This window comes from Nothoprocta perdicaria, unplaced genomic scaffold, assembly GCF_003342845.1.
Source record: "Nothoprocta perdicaria isolate Ctin4 unplaced genomic scaffold, notPer1 scaffold_19, whole genome shotgun sequence".
Lineage (NCBI taxonomy): Eukaryota > Metazoa > Chordata > Aves > Tinamiformes > Tinamidae > Nothoprocta > Nothoprocta perdicaria.
Genome location: NW_020455093.1, coordinates 5955372 through 5978803, shown reverse-complemented (window position 1 = coordinate 5978803; position 23432 = coordinate 5955372). Strand labels below are relative to the sequence as shown.

The 23432-nt window shown below is 39.1% G+C and overlaps 1 protein-coding gene across 1 annotated transcript in view; it reads right to left on the bottom strand.

The window, feature by feature from the left end:
• EIPR1 (EARP complex and GARP complex interacting protein 1) overlaps positions 1-23432 on the bottom strand; it is a gene marked incomplete at its 5' end in the record, with an annotated part of 52638 nt that overhangs the window by 4915 nt on the left and 24291 nt on the right. The window contains 6 exons of the mRNA XM_026037066.1: positions 1984-2007; positions 2092-2259; positions 3507-3674; positions 7051-7187; positions 11997-12096; positions 20472-20628. Coding sequence (XP_025892851.1) covers positions 1984-2007; positions 2092-2259; positions 3507-3674; positions 7051-7187; positions 11997-12096; positions 20472-20628 — 754 coding nt within the window. The remainder of the gene's footprint in view (positions 1-1983; positions 2008-2091; positions 2260-3506; positions 3675-7050; positions 7188-11996; positions 12097-20471; positions 20629-23432) is intronic.

Here is a 23432-nt window from a genome sequence, read left to right as displayed (position 1 = left end):
TTGACTTCTGACTAATTGAATAAAGGACTTTTTCAATTTTTTTTTCTCTTGGACAGACTAAACTGCCATTCTCTCTCTTTATATACAATGTAATCTCTATCTACATCCTCCATAAATCCAAAGACCTGTGTCAGAGTGAGCTGGAACTGGACTRGTTCTCTCATGTAGCACAAACTCTACTAGCTTCTCCTGTGAAAAGGGAAGAGTTTTCATTTTCCCAGATAACTTTGAGGTTAATTGTGTTACAGACTTGAGAGAGAAGCCTGTTAAGCCCTGGATAATTGTTTTAATGCAGAGAGCTGTTCTTTCCGATTACTGCTCATGCTAACAGCCACTTAAGTTTGCAGCGCTTGTGAGTCTGTTTTGTCATCACCATGTTGACTAAAATATGCTTTTTCAGAGTCACCCCCAAAATCATTAATTCTTTACCACACTCAGTTTTAAATCCTCCTTAACCTAAAAATTACTGCAACATAGATCTGGTTCAGCAGAGAGCAACACATATTGCAATGTTCAAAATAAAGCCCAAAATAAAGACCCAAGAGCACAATGTCAGACTCTAAGAGAAGCTCTGCGGATGCCCTTAGCCTTTCACAGAAGGACAGAACTTTGCAAGTTTAAGATATCATTGGAGATAAGCTCAGGTAACACTACTTCTTTTTCCTCTATTAAAAAGATAGAATTCTTTATACTGGAACACAAGTTATATATACAACAATTAGCCATTCATACAGCTAATAAGTATTATCCTCCTCCTTCCAAATAATAAAAATAAAAAAAAAAAATCTAGCCCTGAGTGTTTATCCTAAAAGATAAAGGAAACAAATATTTAATACAGCAAGTTTTCAAAGTTGTCCTAATGTGTAAAATAAATTGAGGATATATATATAAATATATTTTTACTCAATGCAGCAGATATATGTACTAGGGAAAAGGCTACATAGCCTTTTAAAGGCAAAATACCCTAGGAATGGAAAACTGCTGCTTCCTTGGATTTGGCTGAGCTTCTAAAACATCCAACCAGCCAAGCCAAGCCCAAAACATGGGCTTCTCCAACGCAACAATTTAAGCTGTTTTAATTAACCGAGTCTGCTGGGCAATTCTGTAGCATAAACCTGTGATTTCTAGATTTCTCTCAGTCAGTCGCCCAGCTCAGACATGGAGCACATACATATTCACAGCTGCAAAGACTAGAAGAATACAGATTAAAATCCAGTGGTCTCATGGTATTTTACAAGACTTTCTGCATCATCACGCTCATTTTGTAACGKGAAAAATCAGAGCACCTCTGCTCAATATCTCCATATAAGCTGGCTGTCAAGAGAGCAGGTGTCCTGAGTCCATATCTCATACAGAGCTCCTTGTACATACGTACACGTTCATAAAGAACAGGGGAAAASACATACTTTTTTACCATGAAAAATTAAAAGCACAGAAAATGGAAGATGAGAAATAATTATTTTGCCACCTTAGTCAAGTCTCTATTGAAAAAGAAAATACACATGCAAATGTGCAATCCTCTCACACCCAAGGAGAAAGGTGCTTATAAACCAGTGCCTGCAGTGATGTTAAATCTTCCTCTACCAAGAGAGCTGCAAACAGACTTTTGTCCTAGTCAAAATAGGTCTAAAGAGTTCTTGATTTCTTGAGCAGGCAGAAACGTCAARGGCAGAATTTACACTACTTAATAAATTTGTATGTCTGACTGTAGATCATGACTACAGTGATAACGTTTTCTAGAAAAACTACAAAATCTGATTTCCAGCTCTCATGACCGGGCTGACTCAAGGTGTAGGTGTGTGACCTGATCCAACTTCCCTCCAGAGTGAGCCTATTCACCGACACAAGTGACATCAGGACTCAGTCTCGGCACTCCCTGATGCCAAGGAAGACACGATGCTGGGGCCAAATAGCTTTTAACAGGCAAGAGCTTAGACAAAGGAGTAAAGAAGAATGTATAAAGCAGAACTCAGAGCTACATACCTGAAAGGCCTGTATACAAAAATCCTAGTTGGTAAAGAAGAGCATGTTAATCATTAAAAGGAAACTACAAACTATCAACACTAGCATAAAACCCWGGGAATTTCATACTTCTCTTCCTGTTGGTGGTCCTCTTGGTCACTTAGTTCATCGTCATCTACCATATGYCCAAACGGTTCAGAAGAAATGGATACCATGTTGGAGAGTATAACTCGGCTGTCGCTGCTTGCTGTCAGGATCAGCTGGTCGTGGGAATGATTGTATCGGACGCTCCAGACCCTGCAAGAGGAATTGGGTAAAAATAAACCCCAAACMAAGTGGTGATTCTTGGCAGGTCACACTGTGACGCTTCTTAAATGACTTGACTTTAAATAACATGGCTAAAATTCATCTGCAATTTAAATGTGATAAATACACTTAGAAGTGACATGCCTCAGTCCAAAAACTGGCTTTTTCCATCTTCTTTGGAATTTTAAGCCTTGATGTCATTTGATTTTCTATGGGGTATTTCTAGAAAACAACAAATAAGTTTTGAGGAAAAAAACTCAAAAACAAAAGCCACCACTGAGCGATATCATTCCTTGAGGGCATGTGTCAGTTCATTGTTTAATACGTCAGATGAATATTTAAGTTCTAAATATAAAAGTCCCCCCAAAGCCAAATATGGATTAGAAGTAARTAGAAGCTTGAGGTAGAAACAAAACCTCAAAACATCCTTAGAGTTAAAAATCACAATAGATCCTAAAACAAAAGTAGGATTATATTTCTCTTCAATTTTTACATTTTACATCTTAATACTAAATGTCTCTCAGTCCTTGTTTTATTTTAATTATCTCAAAAAAAAGAGTGTTCTGTTAAGAGCTGCTTCTGTTAACTGACATCTCCACACTATTCAAACTTGCTTCAGGGTCCAGATTTCTTTTTTTGCAATTCTTTTGCAAGAATTACTCCAACTCAAACTGTATCAAATGTGAGCTGCTCATCTTTTCCTAACCATGGAAGTCTGCAAACACCACACAAGGTATTCTCAGGGTGTCAGCCACAGGTTCTCAGTATTAACTTAGAAAATCAAACATCTCAATAGCACATTTGTGCCTAGGGGATGCGAGGAGCACGATGAAAGCAGGGGCTGCCTTGTCCAGCATCCCCAGTGCTCTATGGGACGGGGACAGAGGGCAGTTCCATATTTGGTTCCACCACCAAAAGAACTCAAGAGCTTTTTGACTTATGGCAGAAGAGGTTCAAGTTGGGCAAACACAGGTACATCCCACCTGTTCTCTACTCTATCTCCCAGTACTTTTAACACTCATTTCTCATCAGTCTTGTCTGTAATCTTCATTTGCAATCTCACAAGAAACATCCATATTCGCWCAAGAAACATCCAAAGCACTCTTCTATGCAGAAAAATCATTCACAATAGTGCAAACRCAGCTAATTTGCACTGTTCCTAAGCAGCAAAACAATGAGCTGAATAAGTTACACAAACCATCCCCCCCACAAAACAGCACRCGGGTCATTTGTTCTACCAGTGCAAATGCTCATCCAGCGACTTCACCGGCTCYGTGACATTCCTCGTGTCCCAGAATTTCGCCTTGAAGTCATCGCCGCAGCTAGCCAGGTAGTACTGCTTATTGGGATTGAAGTCTAGGTCTCGGACCAGCTGTCCATGGGCATTTTCTATGCAATATATCTGCCTGTAAAACACATTACAGGAATTAAATGGCCTATAAAAAGCTAACTGCACTCAGCTGACAAGACTGTTTCCCTGGAAACTTGTATAATTCCTTCAGCACCAGCAAACCGAGAGCTCCCATTGCCAGCATTTAGTGTGGGGAAAGCCCAGCCGTTCACAGCAGACACTCACACAGGTCCCTCGGTTTGCTTCCAAGCTTTGCTCTTTACCTGTTTGTGCTGGAAGCATTTAGAGCTGAAAACAAACAGGAGATCCACACGATTCTCACACACGTCTATCAAACATGCAATATTTTTTGATAACTGCTCCTCTAAACCTAAGTAGTTGGATCAATTCCCTATATATGAGATTGAGCTCTACCTATATGAAAAGCTGAGGTATGAGACAATAGAAATCAAGAACTGCTTTTTATTATTGCTTTATTTTGAACCCATCTTCTTAGACTGTGACATTTACCATTAATTTACCGGTGACCCTTAAACTATTTGGTCACACCCATACTCAGCCATTTGGACCACTCAGGAAATAGGTGCAGTAACAAGTCTGGCACCACAGGGTTGTTCCATCAGTGACTCACTAGTTTCCCCCCTACTAAGTTTTGTCTCTGCTATCACCAATTTACTCAGGAAAAACATCTGACGAGCACACAGTCTTACCACTGGCTTTATGAAATGACAGCATTTGTTCCCATACCCACTTACAAAGTCAGTATCTACCAAAGCTCTGTCTGGTTTTGACACTCTCCTACAAACTTCACTAGGACATAATGATAGTAAAACTAGTCTTAGTGCTGCCAGTGAAAAATGTTTTGCTTTTTCTTTCTTGACTGGCTGAACCCAAAACTTTTTGGATCACAGAGATTCACTAGTCAAGTCCTGGGAGAGAATTCTCTTGCTATTGGTAGTTAATTACTACAAATAATAATATTTACAAAGCAAAACAGCCCCATAAGGAGCAATACAGAGTGCACCAGCCCTACACTACCCACTACACCAGCAACTGCAGCAGTTACTCAGAGTAGAGGCTTTCACCTTGATATCCATCTTGGAGACTCTTGCCTCAATCAGACAGATTAAGGATTTCAGCCAGGAATGCCTTTCTACTGGCTGTCTGGGGGCCTGAACTTTGCATTTCCTTTTAGCTTCCTGGAAGGCCTTTACGGGAAGACCTCAAAAACCCGAGACACACTCATAGCAGGAGAGCATCTCCCCCCAAGACCCTTCCCTTTGCTCGCAGAGCCCTTYGCCAGGGGCTAGGGAGAAAGGCCACCCACAGGTGCTCCCAACAGCCACRCTCCCCTTCCAAGCCCCATCCCAACTCAAACGGCCTTCTCTGACCACTCGATCCCTCTCCTTCCCAGATACGAACCTTCTGCTTCCCTCCACTCCATCATCTCACCAGAGAGCAATATTTCCTACACTGAACTCCCACTTAGGACACGTATTAAGGTCAGAGCACACGCCAACCTTTTCTCCAAACACTGTTCCGCCTTCTCATGTCCTTTTCCCTCCAGATTTTCATTTTCATGTTTGAAGCCTGTATTTCCCCGATAYAATTCTCTCTCAGAATCCACCCAGCCTCGTTTCTGTCCTCCCTGCTTTACAAGCACTTTCCTGATTCACTTTACTAATGATTGCTCCCTAGGCTGGCAGCCTTTACCACAACCCACCCCCGCTTCTTTCCTCCCTCTGTTTGCCACATTCAATACCACATATTCCATTTATCCTATAGCTTTCATACCCACACCCTCATGTTTCTATTCTGGCTACTTCTTCAGTATCTCCCCTTTTTGATTCTTTGCTCTTGCAGGTTTTTTTTTGACCTTGGCTTCTTTCTCTCATTTTTCCTACTTACCCTGCTGTGGTTTATATTGCCATGATTTTAAACTCCTATCTCCAGCCTAACTTGTCCTTATCAGACAGTTGCATCATTCCAGACACGTTACAGTTGCAGACTAGGCTTATTTTTATCATGTATTTTTCAAGAATGCTGCAAACAACTCTTGGGCATAGCCTACTGCTCCTACATTATTTCAAGAGCTATCTAATCAGAGATTCACTCAAATTAATTAGAACAGTGGGGGGTTATTTCTTTTAACCAAACCACGTTTACCTGGCAGCTTTTATACGTGTTACTGTGAGAATTCATTTAACACAATAATGAGGTACTTTTTAAAGGGACAGAGTATTTAACAGACTTATATGCAAAAAAAATCCAAGTATTTGATATTTTCTACTTAGAAAGACAGCTTTAATCTTCAGGTCTGCTTACTACATGCTAAAATAGGACAACAATAAAAATAACATAGAAAGGAAGCTGAAAGAAAAAGCTTTCTCCTTTGACTTCCTTTTTTGTGCTTCATTTAAAACAGTCTTTGACAGGCACATACACACACGCATACATGCGTGTGTTTGTGTGTAAAATTAGAATTTTACATATCCTTTCACTGACCGAAACAGGTGACAGGGACACAAGTGACTTTTAAATGACTATATTTGTATTTAAGCTTTTGTTTAATAAATTAAACCTTTTTAGCAGAAATGCACCTGGCTGGCAAGCACAGGGATTTATTCCTACACTCTCATGCTGGCAGGAGTCACAGAAGTAAGTTTCAAGTCACAGCCCTTTAAGGTACCCAAAGTTATGAGGAGACACTGGTCTCCTCCTGGGTTTGGTGATGAATGACTCTGTGCTAAGGGGATAGAGGGTATCTGAAAGAACCTTGCACAGGCTGTAGTAGCCATGGAAACAGATGTGCACAACATCACTCCTTGGCTTATCAAAAGCACAGCTAAGCAGGCAGAAGGCACCTTGCTTGGTACATACTGAGCTTTAATTGTTTTGGTCCCATTTTGACAGGTGAAATGAGTGTGTCACCGTCTTTAACACTGCACATCGCTTGTTCCAAATCACACCGTGAAGGAGTGAAGTTATCCTGAGGAATTACTCCAGATTAAAGTTACCTTTAAACACTACGCTATTCAGATGTTTCGTAGCACAGTTAGGACAGATCTTAAACACCAACTTTCAGGTTGAGCTACAAAACAGCTTCACCAGGTAATGCCTATGTATTGAACTAATCACCTTGGGACTAGCACACAGTTCARCAAAACTTCATGTACAAATTTAGAGTTAAAACTGAGGGGAAGAATAGAGAAAATCTTTTACTAAATTGTGAATACACCAGCTATGAAAGCCATACTCTTCCCTTCACGAGCAATAGCTTTGCCACATTTCAACTATCAACAAAATATTAGGAGCAATGAAAATCCATTTCCATAGGATAGGGGCATTCCTGACTTTTAAAAACATTTTTTAAAATTAATTTAAATTATTTTTTAAAATTAAAAAAAGGGAAAAGATTGAATTTTTTTTACCTCATGGTTCGTGTATCCCATCCTCGAATAACAGTGTCGTTGGCTGTTGCAATCTGCGTGCAATTGTGGTGAGGACTCCATCGTCCTGATGTAAATTTTAATTGGCCCTTCCCTTCCAAGGTGGTAGAACTGGAGAGCTGAACAAGACAGGATAAAGCCAGTGATATTTCCAAGTGTAAATATAAATTAAAGTTGTAGTTGTAGTGAAAACAAAATTGGCCTGTGACCTACTGCTTCACCTGTGAGATATTATCAAAATACTAGGATAAAAGAATAGAAACAAGACATTTATTGAAGAAAAAAAGCACATCTCTACTTTCCAAGTATAACATGTTCAGAMATGTTAGAAGTACTGGGGCTCTTCTTAGCCAAAACTACAATTCAGGTCATTTGTACAAATATTAGATAGAAAATGGGGATTGATGGCAGAAATTAGTAGCTGTCTCCAACAGACAAACAACAAATCCACTTAGTTTCATAAACACTCTTAAAAGACCCACAGAGCAAGTCTTCTTTACAGGTCCAAATGCTGATTTTCATCCTCAAGAACAGAATTCTAGTGTCAAATGGTCTTCAATGAAAGGTACTGCAGCCCTATGGAGTGGGGGGAGGCCACCACACCCGTGACTATTGATTTAACAGCAGGCCCTAGATCACAAATCTGAAGCCTGTCAGAACAAAAGGCTTCATTTCCAAAACAAGGCCTGAACAGAGAGGCAAGTCACGAGCAAGGAGCTCCACAGAAATAACAAAAGGCAGTTATAARTGAACTGGTTTGAAGCTGGAAGGCAAGCTGCCCTCCAAGTCCATGTGAACATGAAGAAAAAAACAAAACAGCAGGCACTGTAAATTAGTTTTAGTTATGTGACTTACTGAAATTGAAAGTTTCATACGGGGAATGGGGAAAAACCCAAAACATTTCCATTTTAAATGGAACTAAAATTTATACACTTTCCAAGAGGCAAGACAGATGAYAGACACTCTGGGTCACCTTGAAAAAAAAGTTTTTACATAGTTCACATTTTAAATGTTTTATTTCATATTTGAAACGTTTCCCTGAGATGCATTTCACACCCTAGCAGATGACACCACGGATTCTCTCAGGAACACTTGTCTCCTCTTCCCCATCTTTCCACATCAGAAATTATTCTGGCAAATAACCGCACTGACAAGTTTCAGGAAAACATTCAGTACTCTCAGCAGAAATACTCAACTTTGATAGATGAAGTAAAGGCTAAACACACAGAACACTTGCATAAAATTTAACTAACACCAACAGAAGAATATGCTGACAAGCCAAASACTCTGCTTAAATATATTTGCATCCAACTTCCACGCCTGCTTCTTTATCTTGCTAAATCGTTACAATTCCACTATGAATATCTTTTTTACTTAGCAGATTAGCAATTCACATATTCCAGCTTTTCCATCACTGATGTTTATGCTGCTTAAGACGTGAAGTTTTCCAAAACCTTTCTGAAGGGTCTACTTTTTAAGAATATAAGAGATTCTGCAAAATAAGGTCGTATCTCACCGAATGATACRACACTGGGACTAAATCTGCTCCTCTGGCATTATTCTTTCTCAAGTACAAATAGCRTCTGAAAACCTTTCTACAACGTGCAGGTTATCAATACAGTGAGAAATATTTTGTAGGCCACATCTTCYGGACTCAAGATAGTAAAACAAACTGCACTGTTCTGGCTTTTGACACATGCTACATTTCAGACACGAAAGAACGTGCAGAACTTGAACGGATCACCTCAAAAAATAGACTTAAGTTTCTTTAGTTGGCAACCTTGGCCAGACAAAGCTTAGATAAAGCTTTGTGTAGGAGAGGAAGGAAATCTTAATACTGTCAGGAAAAGAGTACAAASAGCCTCTTCCAAAATCTGTTCCTGAGACAGAGCATCACTCCCAAAATATAACTTAGGGAAAACACCTTTGTAAACAGGAGGTGATATTTTCTCCAGCATCGTAAACTGAAAAAAGAGAGACACTTCTTAATCAAATAAACTATTACAAAAAAGTTAATTCTTTTCAGATAAAAGATGTGAGTTCAGATAAAACAGTGAGATCATAACATATACTTTTTTTAAAAAAAAAAAACAAACACCTGGGAAGAACAGGACGCATGTAACATCTGCCAAGTCATCCTGCWCTTCCCCTGCAATCCTGGAGCCCTTGTAGGATTACACAGTGGCCTCTCACATGGATGGCCAAATACTCCCAGTGAATTCCTGAGACTTTAGTTAGTCAAGTYAAACCCCCAACATTACACTCAGAAAGAAACTGCACTGTATTCAAAGGCAGTTAAAGCAGAAAGAGTCTTGCATAAGAAGGTATCCTTATGGACAAGAGGTAACTTAAACTTAAGAGATGCAAGAAAGGAATTCATAGGAAACAAAGCTGCTAATTTAGAATGATAAATACAAGCTCAAAAAAAGAAAGTTAGCCACAGTTTTAATTTATGCCTAAATGCAAAAAGATGAAGGTGGGCTTTCTTTTTAGCTTGAACTCTTCTTTCTGCTTTTTTTAGATGAATTGACAGGAAGAAAGTGAAACAGGACAGCAGCACAACTCAGGCTCTCATCTCACACAAGTGTTTGGACTTGTGCTGCCCAGGAAATGAGCACACGCATCTGCAAGGGAATCCCTGGTTAATATCACAATGATTTATTTTCCTTTCCCCCCCCCCTTTTTTTTTTTGAATAAATATGTGATTTATCCTATGAAAAAAGTTTATAAATAAAAGTGATCTGCTGCTTGTTCTTAGACAACTCTGTTGCATTGGGCAAAGATTCACACTCTGACTTTAGAAAAAAGGGCAGGACTAAAATGAACCTTGAGCAGTGTGAAGTGGTTAACAGATTACGGCTGGATTTGACACTGTGCATAAGTGCTTAAGTGCTTTAGTGGATCAGTGCCTAAAGCTGTTGATACAGGAACAACAATAAAAAAAATGTAGGCTCCTAATACACCAGAACTGCACGGGGACAATTATTTGAAAGCAAAAGAAGAGGTTCTGAAAAATTAAAGCAAATGTCACGTGATGAGGACAGAACTGTATGCAGTCTTCATCCTCAAGGATGGTTTTTACAACAGCAAAATATCTGAAATATGAAAAGAAAATCTATCACAGTTTTAAAGGACTGATTTATACACGTTCATATGTTTGCATATGAAAGCATCAATTAGTGCAATTCATTCTAATAAAATATCAGTAAGAACTGAGATCCTACTTGTATGCTTCAAATTTTGCTCTCACAATGACCAGACTGGAAGGAGAAAGGATAGACGGAAGCCTTAACACACACTACTGGAGTATCCAATATATTTGCTCTGAACGCTTCCTTTGGAGCCTACTATGGTCATCGTTTTAAATGTCTGGATGGACCATAGCTTCAGACCAGTAAAATCATTCTTATAATGTAAACTATCTAGCTAGAGCTGGAGGTCATGAAGCAAAGGAATGGCAGAATTACTAAACTTTGTCAGAGACCAGAATGAGTAGTACAAGCAGGTGGCGAAAGCACCAACACGAGACCCTTCCCAGGGACCAAGGTAAGCCTGTGGGCCATGGACCACCYGCCCTTTTAAAGGATAAGGCTGACAATTGTTCTTTTCCAGTGCTCAGGAAACCTTCACCAGCACTATGGCCTGGTCCTCTTCCATGGAGGACAAGGCCTTCCCTTCAGGCCTCGGGGCACGGGCATTCCCGAAGGTCAATCACACCAGGAAATACAAGAGGCCTGGAGGTACTGAAGCCTCTTCCATGTCCTCTGAGAGCAGAGGGCCTGTACTCCACTCGGCAACAGGCCTGTGTTTTAGAAGCCTTTTCTTGTTGCCCTCCCCAAACCTCCCCAGATTCCCTTCCAGATAGGGATGGGATTAGGAAAGCCAAGCTTGAGCGCTTGGTAAAATCTCTATACTCCCCCTGGGCACCTGACCCCTTTAGGCTTCCTTTTTACATTTGAGTTTAGTCAGAAGGTCTGTCTTTGTACGTCAGCATTGACATTAAGCAAACTAATAACAACTTCAGGCTCTATTTAGACACAGTACCACAGGTATCACAGGAAGTTTAGGGAGTTTTGACTCCAAGAAACAGCTAGTTGAAAAATCTGATCCTGAAACACCTGAGAAACTAGCACCAACTCAAGGTTAAGAGTTAATTCAAGAATCCAACCAAATAATAACGATGACGACACCAGTCTCCACTTCTAAGGACAAACACAAAGAAATAACTCTATGCAGAACCATGTGAGGATTCCTATATAGGATCCAATGTACTTGAGTCAACTTTTGTTGATTATCTATAAAACGTAACAATCAGATTGAAATCTGTACTGATGGCACCCTATTATTTATAATACTGAATATCAAAGAAGATATTTTAACTCATTACTAAATTTATCTAAACATATAGTAAGGCAGTAAATTAATTTAATACTGAGCATTCAAAGCAGGATACAGCAAGCAGAAAACTTTGTTTTATGCATTCACCAAAAGATTTTAATTTAAGTACAGGGATGTGAGACCGGTACAGTTTAATATACTAGAATAGAGAATAACACTTTTTAGACAAGCCAGGAATATTTTATAGACCATTAATCATTACCTGAATTAGATAACCTTCTACTTCATTGATCTATGGTTTCCCCTAGCCCATACTGATCAAGTTATCATTACTTTACTTTAGATTATTTGCTCTAGAATCCACAGGGTAACTAGGAGGAAAGAAAATAGAAGTTACCTTCTTTGAACATGGGTGGGGGAAATGAGAACTGCATTGAATGTGAGTGCTTCAAGTCAAAATCTCTATTAACCACATTTTTAAGGAAGAAACTTCAAGGAAGGAGTYAAAATACAAACTAATTTTACATTGGGAATGTTGCGACTTATACTACATTGAAGTGCATAATCATTTGTTAACATTTTTTTCTTACCACAGCTTTGGTTGAGCTTTCTTGCAAATCCCACAATAATATGTTATTATCAGCCAGTGAAATAATTTTTTTACCATCTCCCATTGGTTCCCACATAACACTGTAAAACAAAAACAGAAAAAGGCAAACAAACCATCATTAAAACAAATAGAATTTGTGGTGGGAAGTTACTTAAATCTTACCSTGTTTCCAAGCACATTGAATCATTTTCTTTTTGGTTTTTTCCAACAGAAATTGGTGCCATGTTTCAAGTGCAAAATCTGCCATAAAGTAGCAATCTAGCAAGTTTTACATATTTTTACGTATGAACATTACTGCAGAGTCAGTTACTATTAAGCTGTTACACTAAAAATACGCTTTTTTATGCAAACATTTAGTTAGCTTTAGCACGTTTCTTGAGAGCCCTTTGACATTCCAAACTACACCTGTCAGCAAAGGGAACACAATTCAGCTTCTCCAGATGCTCCCTAGTGGTACAAGAGCTTTCCGAAATCCTCTGCTTCATTTGTCTTGCATTCTATATTCTACATGAGGCAGTGAGCATGCATAGGAAGTGCAGTAATGTCACTAACACAAATCATTGCACATATGTATGAAACGATTAGAAAAAAGATCTTCTGACAAACACCTGCTATGTGAATTCTTCCTATATAAATTCCTCAAGTTGAAATCTTAATGTTCTTTGACATGTGATTTTGTGCATCCTTTTGAAGACATAACAACAGAAATGTAAACCTCAGATGTTAGATGTAACTTCTTGAAATTTAGCAACTGCCCATCATGGGTATGGCAAGCAACATACTTTTTCTGCCTATGACTCACACTTTTGTGCTATATATGAAGGAGTAAAATAAATAAAATCAGTGATTACCTCTATTCCTGTCTATGCAAGGAAGTATAGTCTAGCTGGTAGCAGCACAGCTAAGTATATACCATATTCCTAAAACATTTGCTGAGAAGACAGTAAGGTTAAACAACCAACATTTGCTATTAAATAAAAAAACAGTCTTCCATATCCCACACTTCTCAAAAATAAAATTATACAACTTCCTAATTAMCTTGTAACAACACAATATAGCCAAGTGCAGAGAACACTAATTTAGTACCAGTGGCAACGTTCCTCTCTTCCCTAGACAAAAGCTTAAGTTACTCAAAAGCAACATGTCAGTGGTATTTGAAATACCATTCTCATCCTTTGTGCATACATGAAAAGATATCTCAAGGTTTGTCAGGAGTCCATCACCAGATATAAGGGTTCTGGTTCTGCTCATCTTTGCTTGAATCACTTCAAACTCTGGGGTTGAAGAGATGAAACAGATGTACACACAGCCTGGGGAAAGTGAGCGCAATATTCAGCTGCCACTAGCTGCCTCCCTAACTTGTGACTGAACTCGACACACATTTATATTTTATCCACAAATTTGCATTGCTCCTATGACCTTAAGTCAGTGACCTAATCCTTGATCTGGTCGGCCTTACGGTACTCCTTCATTCTACCTTATACTGAAACAAACAACCAAAAAAAAAAAAAAAAACACAAGGAAAGAAAGAAAGGATACAGAAGGTAACAAGTAGTTTGTGCACCATAAATGAAATACAACCTTAGTTAGTATCAGTTGAGATCCTCCAGTCAAAATCCACTTCTCTCCTCCCACAAAGGAACATTTTAATTCCTTTTAGCTCCACATTGCTGGCAAGAGAACTACTTGAATGTACATATGACTGCACATTTCCTACTACAGAGAGGCCAAGATACCCGCAGGCAATAGGTAGGACTATGCAAAAAAATTTTACACRGAACACATTAAAAAAAGCCCAAGTTGCCATTATGGCTGTATTGCTAGTTCCTTGCCACCAAACTTTTCCCTAGGGCAGATCAAAGGAGGGGCTAGTTTCCGCATCTATGTTGTGCTGGACCTATGACCAGCATCCTTACTACATTGCAAGTTCAAGGAAGCTGCTTGCAGAAGACCATTCTTAATGGCCTTTCTCATATTAGGACAAAACCCACTTAATTTAGTCATAATATTTATAAATAACGTGTTCCAAGAAGCACATGGAACTAGAATGAGGATGATTTGTTCTAAAGTGAATTGTTATGCCTATATTGTTGCCAGTCTTATTTTCAGAAGTGTTTCTTGTTARAAGTTGTGTGCTACAAGCTTGGAAACTTATGAGCAACTGAAAACAAATCTTGGTAATAAAAATGATCAAGTGGTTTCAGTTACAGGTTCAACTACCATTTTGCTTATAATAATTACAAGTAAGCAGCTGCCACTGTAATATATTTTTATATATATTATATATATATATAATATTTATAGAGCTCTGCCCCAGAAAGCTCCATTGTATCCTTGAAAAAGATGAAAAAYCTCTATGAACACACAAAACACAATAAAATGTTTATGCATTATAATTCACATTCAATCACATTCCTACTGCCAAACTCCAGTATCACAAAGTGAAATCAAAAGACACCAGAATCTGTATTGAGTGGCTACCTGAAGAATATTCAAGTTGCTTCTGAACAAGATTTATAATTTCTTAATATTACATTATTCCTCAAACATATTGCTAAAAGTCCATTTTTTGTGACATTTTCTGTTGCAACACATACATATAGTATGAAATCAAAGGCATGAAATCTGGTTTGACCAATTAATTCTGAAGAGTTCCAACCCAACCGGTCAATATTCCTTATTCCTAGTGATGTGTTTGCCCCTTCCTTAAACTGATCACTGGATTTTCAGCCGTAAAGGCTAGACCGGAAGCACCTTCTTTGATGTTTTCAAAGCAATTTCATATCTTTGAGCGTCATGGAACTGGAGAGCAATGACTTTTTATAGCTGAATAGAGTGCACTAATTAGAGCCAATTACAACCCAGCTGACATACCTTAGAATGAAAAGGTCTCCAGCACATACAGCCTGCCCTTGTGAAATGCCCATTTTGCTTCTATTTAATTTATCTCCCATGAAAGTTAATTGTTGTATGGGTGTGGTGGTACTGTTGATTCAGGTTGCATAATCTAAGTGAAAGTTACTCAAAWCATTCTAAAGAAATCAAACTGTACTCTGTAGTCATGACTAAAAGTTAAACAAATAAAAAAAAYGTGAAAAAGTAGAAAAACATTGCCAAGCAGAAAAAAGCATGATAGACGTTTTAGAGAGACTGAAGTTCTTATTTAGAATAACTGATGATAAAATGATGATACAGTAATGGTGATCATCTTTAAAAAGACCTRGAGGCAGATGCACAACAGCAGCAGCATTTCCACTACAATGAAGTTTTCCTTAGAGCCCCACATTACAGTGTTGGCAAGCCAAAAGCTTTTTTAAAAAATAAAAAGCAGAATGAAATACACAAAAGCACTAGCCTCAATTAATATTTGTATTTACTTCACCCCATTTGTGTCTAATGCTGCTGTATTAGACTTGTTGAACAAGTTTACAGCAGAAGTGGTGTTATTCTTACTAAAGAGAGCCAATCAATTTCAGCAATGAAGAGATGTATACATACCCTAATAGTTTACAATCTAAGAGCAAGCACAGCAGTGAATTTGTTCTATGGAAGCAAAATACTGAACTCTATGTAGGGAGTCCCAAAAATCCATTTCTAAAAACATCTGTTAAATTGCCATTAAGCTCCTGCTAATTTAAAGAGGTGACTACTAGGTGAACATCTCTGCAATTCGTTACCCACCTCAGGCTTGCATCTGTTCGGCTGCTGGCATCTCTGTTAATGTTCAAAATTGCTTAAGACAGAAGTGTAAAATAATGCAAGCCTACGACACAGGGTCCATATATTGGSTGTACTGGCAAAGCTGTCACTGCTGTCATAGCAAGTCATTGCATCCACAAGCAGGAATCGAACATCTCTGGCCTGACATGCAGTCGGCTTAGCCCCCTCTGCACAGTAATTATTGGGGGGTGCAGTGCATGAACATGTCATGCAAACCAATGCCCACTGTGCCAAACAGAGCAGCAAGGCCAAACTGCTATAAAGGAAGCTCTGACTAACAATCTTCAGACTTCAGACAGTCAACTACACTCTGCAGAGTGAATATCTGAAAGACTTGTCAAGTGCACAAGTTATACACACAGGTTATTTTTACAGGGTGCCTGACTTCTTACTGCACGGCTCTTCAGACTATATTAACTGAAGGAAACCTGAAATTCTTATTCAAAGGCTTCACAGTGAGGGATGGGTTTTTTTTGTATTCTAAGATATGAATTGGGCAAAGACAGGATGGGAAAGTCAAGGACGGCACTAATCACAGTCCTTGGTACAAGGCACGTGTGCTGTTGGAGCATGCTCCCGTGTCCAGGCTCTCCCTCTCAGGYTGACCACTCTTTTTAGGAGGGTCTTAAGATGGAGGGAGGTGATGAGAGGGCTTGTTGTTTCCCTAACTTCTTTCCATATTAGAGATGAAACTTTATACTTAAGAATAATATGAGGATATTTTTGCCACTTTGCTCCTACATATATTTATTCCAGAGAAATCAGGAATGACTTCATTTATTTTTAGACTCTTACCTGAAAAAAGCCATGCTTTCAAAAATGCAGGAGGTTAACTGGGTTCTTCAGGACACTGCCTGCACAGCACCTCAGCCTCTTCAAAGGCAAACTTGAGGCGACACCAGCAGCACAGAGCCTAGATAAGAGGACTATCCACAAGCACCGTCAGATGCCAACATAGATGACACACACGATCAGTATAATTGTTTCCCCTAACTGCTTTATAAGCTGTTTGTTTGTACTTTAGTTTACAAGGCAATGCAAGATCCAGAATATAAATGAAAACCAAGCTCTGGGCACGAAGCTCGCAGAGCTGAGGGCCGCAGCTCAGCAGGGACGCGCGGCTCTGCTGCGAGATGGGCCTGGCACCATTCCCGGGGCCCGGCACCATTCCCGGGGCCCGGCACCATCTCTCCAACCTAAGGAGCTGTCAAATGCACCATGACACAAAAAAACCACATTGCACTGACTTGTAAAAGGCTGTTAAACATGGTTATGATTTCCATTAGGCTGCAGATTGTGGCATTAGGCAGCATAGGAAAGAAACTTTGGGGACAAGAGAGAATTCAGGTATAAAATATAGTTACATTTTAGAAGGGAGCAGACTATAAAGGGGCAAGTGATAACACTGAAAAGGAGCTATATACCAAAACACTTATTATACAGTAAGCTTTTATAAATACATATATACACACACACACAAAGTATGTTTCTGCATGTGTGTAATATCAGAGACAGGTGATGGAAGATACAAACACGTGGAACGAAACAGGTCTAGAACAAACCCTTAAGTGCTGATAATTCTCTGAATCTGCCTGCAGTTAATCAGCCCCACCGAAACGCATCTCCTGATAGCTCTGAAATTCTGTGCACTGTGCGAAGAAGCTGCAAGGCCGGTGACACGGACAATCATCCTCAGTTRTCAGCTGCTCCAGACTGGGGAAACTGAAGAACCTGGAGGTCATCGGGTGCCGCAGGCAACTGGCGCTCGCTCCTGACATGCTAAGGAGCCTGTACACAGGCTCAGAGGAGCCTCCCTATACACRATTATATTTATGGTATGGAAACCTGCACAACGTTAAAATAAGACAAAGGTTTCATTTATTTCAAATGCAGACAAAATTGTATGCAAGTAGATTGCATTAATTACACATCTCTACTAAGTGACATAAGTAACAGTTAACATTTTCCTGAAAGTGTTATTTGAAGGTTGTTTCATTAAGAACATTAAAATACTTTGGATATTTTCAACCAAGGCAGAATTTTAAAAAACACATATTCTGAAATCTAGCAGAGTAGTGCCACACAAGAATTAATGCTGCTAGTAGCGTGAAAGGAAACGAAACTGGTACCTGAATGCAGTATGAAAGAGCTCAAGCCATTAAAAACAGCATTTTAAGGCTTTTTCCCACTTGAGCTTAAGACTTGCTTGCTACTCCCYATATCCCTCAACCTCCTCTTTAGGAGGATGCTATTTCCTTTTTGAGAGCCARAGAAAATGAATAGAAAAAAACAGACCTCACTTTTGGAAAAATATCTATTCATCTGTGTCTAGGGCACTCATTTCCAAGTATCTAAAAATCAAATATCTAAATATTTTCCATTAGAACAGTTGGAACAAACTCCCAACACTTATTGTTCGCAACAAAACCCATTTTGTTTTTGTGCAAGATGGCTACTTTCATCTAATAGCTTTAACTACCAGTTGTACTTGAAAACAAAACAAAAACACCACTTTAAAGGATAATATAATGTAGCGATAAGTAAATTTGAGTCCCACTTTGCTCCTGGATACACAACAAAGTTCTTCACTAGACATCTCCTGGGAAGAAACTTGGCAGCCTTTGACAAGAAGTAGTGTGGGTTTAACAATACATATGCACTCCCAATCTTTTCCAGATACCTGTGCAAATAACCTATTCCTAGCACCTCTTTTGTTTGTAAATTCAAACGTGCTGGTATAACCCTCCAGAGAYAACAACCTCCCAACCCTTACAACGGACTTTTAAAGAGAATTTCTTCCTTTCTAGTTTCTTTTAGATTTGATAATACTTGTARCCCATATTTAAGATTGATCTAGTGCAATACAAGAAGAAAATGTAGCTTAGGTTAGCAGAGAAGCTTACCAGAGTCATCTCCTCTGTCCACCAGCACTCTAACCATATCCACCCCTTTTCTACTTCTTTGGTCTCAGACTGATATCAGCTACATAAAATCCAAGTTCTTCAGGCTTCCCACTTTCCTCCCTCCTGTAAAAATTGGGTTTAGCCCCAGATTCAAAGCTCAGCAGCAGTACACACCATTAGCAACTCAATGTATACAATAATTCTTGTTTTTAAACACAGTAACTCATGAAATGCAGATGAAATGGAGCTGAATAAGACTTTTCCTACTCACCTCCCTGTAGCAGCTTGGACATGAGATCATCTTTAAATGTTCGGTCAAATATATTTCAAAGTTTGTGGAGGAGGCGGCACACAGCATTCACACACACGTGAGGAAAGTTTAGAATTTTAGTCACAATGGATTTGAAATGGCTTTTGATCTTGGCTCACAGAAYACAAGTGATATTAACTGATCTGTCCATGCTCATTTTTAATATGAAATGCCACTCAAACTTAGCATTCCATAGAAGTGATGACATAAGAATAAGGAAAATCATTATGAGATTTTCTTAATGGTAAATAAATAACTGAACAAAACTCAATACTCTGCATATAAGAACTGAAGGAGGAAAAAAAAAATCACTGTTCCTAGTACACTAGGCATATTAGATATACTAGATAGATATTCCTAGATACAGGAAGTCCCTGATAAAATGTCTTAACTCTAAGGCTTTCCTAAGGGAGCAGAACATAAGAGGAAGTTGCACCTTAAAGAAAAGAAAGCAGAGAGGACAAAAATAAGACAGAACAGGGAAAACAGGGCAAGCATGAGCAGGTGAAGCACTAAGAAAGACACTGGCTGCCTGAGCACACAGCCAGAAAATCTCAAAGAGCCTTTGCTTTTTATCTTTCAATTGCAGGCCAGTCTCAACTGCAWCACAGATATCCCTGAACACTGTGAATCATCTGTGCTAGGGATGCCAGTAAACAAAATACTTCCACACACGCTACAGATGTCACACTTCATTTAGAGAAAACCTGTGTTGCTATTATGGTAATTCTTTGACGCAGTGATGGGATGGCACAGCTTCCACAACCATTTTCTCCCCCTTTCCAACAGACACATTCCCAAGACCACYGTGGAAAATGCTCCTGCAATTCCAACGCTCTCGCTGGTGGGGCAGGACCAGGTGGTCCCAAGCAGACACTGAGCAGCCCTGCAGCGGCTGAACTGAGGGAGTCAGCATTTCGCTGCCTCTGCTCCTTCAGGAAGCAGCCAGAATGTGTCACACACACGTGTCCCACAAAGCAAAGAGTTTTCAGACACAACGAGCAAATTTCACCTTGTGTTAAACAGAAGGGAAAGCACCTCCAAAATACCCTTTGCGACATCTACGTCCTCCTTGTCTATTTTTACCCAACAGAAAAGAGTGGTAAATGGACACCATATAATGATTTCTTATCTTGAAGAATAAATCACTTGCACTTRTGCTAAATCATTTGAGTGCAAACAAAAAAAAAGTAGATGAAAGTGTAATATCAATTTATATTCTATATAAAGATTGAAATGCTGAATATAATACCTTTCTGCAGCAAAGAATAGATGGGGCAGGTGGGGAGAAGAACATTACAAGAGCACACAGGCTGTTGCTCCATATGTGTTTGCAGGACTATAATAAATGTTTTTAATCTCTGAAACATCTGGGACCAAAAACCCAATTTGTCCTATTTCTTTAGATAGAATAGTTTAAAGCTGATAGCATGGTCTGTACAATATAAATGTGCACAAGACTCACAGCACAGGTCCATCCTTTAGGCTTTTTTCTGGGAGTATAAAATATGCAGAATCCTACCAGGCCATATTGCCATGGGCTGTGTTGTCAAGGTGACAGAGCAGCTCCAGGGCTTGAGTGCTGCTTGATGGATCGTCGGGGGATTCGTGGCTGCCTGATTCCAATTCCTTCGGCATCCTCCACACTGCAGCGTATGTGATGACTTTGTTGTCTGAAACTAAGCAGCAGAGAACAGTGTCAACAGAGCACTATATAGGGGACGTATTTAGTATACGGGGCATCAACATTGACACAAATCTATAGGCAAGGCGCATCTGCTGCCTGAAGTAGTGAAAAATATTATAGTAAGCCAGCCTCGAAGAATGCAGAATAGAGATACAGACACAACCTCAGATCAGAAGTCAAATTCATGGAGAACTCAAAATTAGCATGCATTTAATCCACTTTTCCATATTTTAAAGGGCAAAATACATTTCTCCTGAAAATATAGCTCTTTTGAAAGCAAGTTTTCCAAGCTTCGTTTGCCATATTGAGGTTAATGAAAACAGCCCACTAGATAAATACTGCTCAAGTATTTATCATCAAGGCATATAATCAAGGCATGATTCTCCTTCCTTTTAAGGGCTACCTTCAATCAGGTCTATAATATTACGTCMCAACTTCCACTACCAACACTATTTATTACAAAACTTAGTTTTCCAAAACATACACTTCTCTACAATCCTAGGTAATAAAAACAGCTTCRAAAAGATAAACCGCACTTACAGACATACCCCATATATGTATATATTTGTCCTACCTACACCAGGTKGGCCAGGTGAAAAATCCTAAGGATAAGTAGCAATGAATGACATGTTTTCTACACTCTTCAGGCGTAGATTTGGCTGATTTTAGCCCAAGGTGCTTGATTTACAAGCCACAAGCAGATGTGACCGACTCAGAGCAGAGAAGGTAGAACAGAATCAATTGTAACCAAAGTGTTTCCAAAAAGAAGGGCAGTAAACCAGAAAAACTGCTTCTTAGGTTGAAGTGTTATTGACCATGATAAAGGGTCCCTATTTTTACAAATAGGATCAATTTGGACATGATACATGCAAAACAGGCACTAAAATATAGGCAATAAAATGCAAAACCATTGAGATACAGTAAATAAAACCAAAACCTAYGATTTCTGACACACTTAAAAAGTAACTGTATGAAATAAAACCTGTAGGTAGTTAAGTCAGTCAAAGAAAATGATCATTTCTATGACAAGAGGAGTCACGGAAGGGCTTTTAAATTAAGGTCCAGAGTTCAGAATAAGTCAGCATTGTGGATTGGAGAGCATGTGCTAGAAGCAAAACACAACAGACACGTATATATGCACACTCACACCACATACATATATATTATATGAAAAATATATAAACCGTGCTGTAAAATCATATTATGCAATAGTCTGGAACTTGCATACAAGTTGTATAAGAAGTCACTAGACCCTACATCTAAAGATGTCAAGGTGATGGGTAATCCCTTATTTGTTAACACTTACAGTTAACTGCAGCACATGCCAACTAATCAGTTATTTTCAAGTCATTTGAGGTAACTCTGTCCCTTGGAATCAAGGTGCCACTGCAAGAAGGTGAGGAAGCAGGAGAAAGGTGCAAATAAACCCACAGGTTGTGCTTTGGCCTATACAAGCACTAAATAACCTAAGCTGAAATTGCAATACAGTTGGAAAAGATTTATCAAATATTTTGGTTTTTATCAAAATGAAATTGAGAGTAAAGAAAACACTAAAGAAATGTTTGGCTAATTTTTGAAAGGTCAGCACCCTGCACACCCAGTATGACAAGTATTCTTGAAACCTCATTTCTTAAACCAATTTCATATCGGAACATTTTAGTCGCGATGGTTTGTTTCCATCAAGAACTTGGAACTAAATAAAGCCTCATTGTGCAAGAGCTGTTAATTTCCAGATTACAAATCCTAAACCAGTTGAACAAGCAAGGAGATCCTCTTGGAAGTCAATGCAACCGGGCTCCTGTGGAACTGCAGCGCTTCAAGCACTCCTCAGCAACCACCAATGAAACAAACGTGCTCGAACTTCTCCGCGAGCTGCAGCTCTACAAAGATTCGTATTCGGTTTCAAGTTATAACTACAACAAGCTGTGAAGATACCTGTATATTGCACRCAGAGCAGGTTTGCTTGGGCAGTGCAAACAGGTCTCCCAACCCTGCACACCAGGCCTATTGGCCCAGCCCCGGGGACACGACGTGGCTCAGAGGCCACCTGCTCTCCCCCAGTGCAGGAGAAGCTTCTTTTTGAAACGAGGTCTGAGCAGGGTAGATTTCTATTTTAATGGTTGTTATTTTGTAAAATGTAATCAGGCAGTATTTTTTCTTTTTAGAACAATTTTTCCAAGATTAAAAATCAAACAGTAAAACTTTACTAGTGCGTATCTTTAGATATCCTTCTTAACGTTGCATTCTATCGGACTTACCAGGGTCCTAGTAACTCAGGAGTTAATCATTCCCTTTCACAGCCGTTGCAACAGCTCCATTACTTTAGCATTAGTTTTTATAAGTAATGACAGGAAAACTAAGAAATAAAAATATCTATTTTAATCAACAGTAAAGATGGCTTAATGAGGTAACTATCACCTTTTTTTCTGTAAATATGGAAACATTAACCTCCATCTAACCCCTCCATTCCTTATATTTTAGTAGAAGATTTTTTTTTCAGTTAAAAATCATATTATYTCTGCATCATTTTGATAACATATATCTTCCTGTAAACATCAAATTATAGTAAAGAGGGATTGGAAGTAGATGCTGACTCCGAATTCCTATGTCAAGTTCCTACCACATTATGTCTGTTCCATTTCATCTGGAATTTGGGGCAGGGTAAAATCTGCTGGGCATCCATAAGGAGCCACGTTCCCTCCAAAAGGCAGAGCAGGCCCCAAACCCACTGCTATCGCAGATGTTATTTATAGAATCATAGAATGCTTAAGGTTGGAAGGGACCCCAGAGGTCATC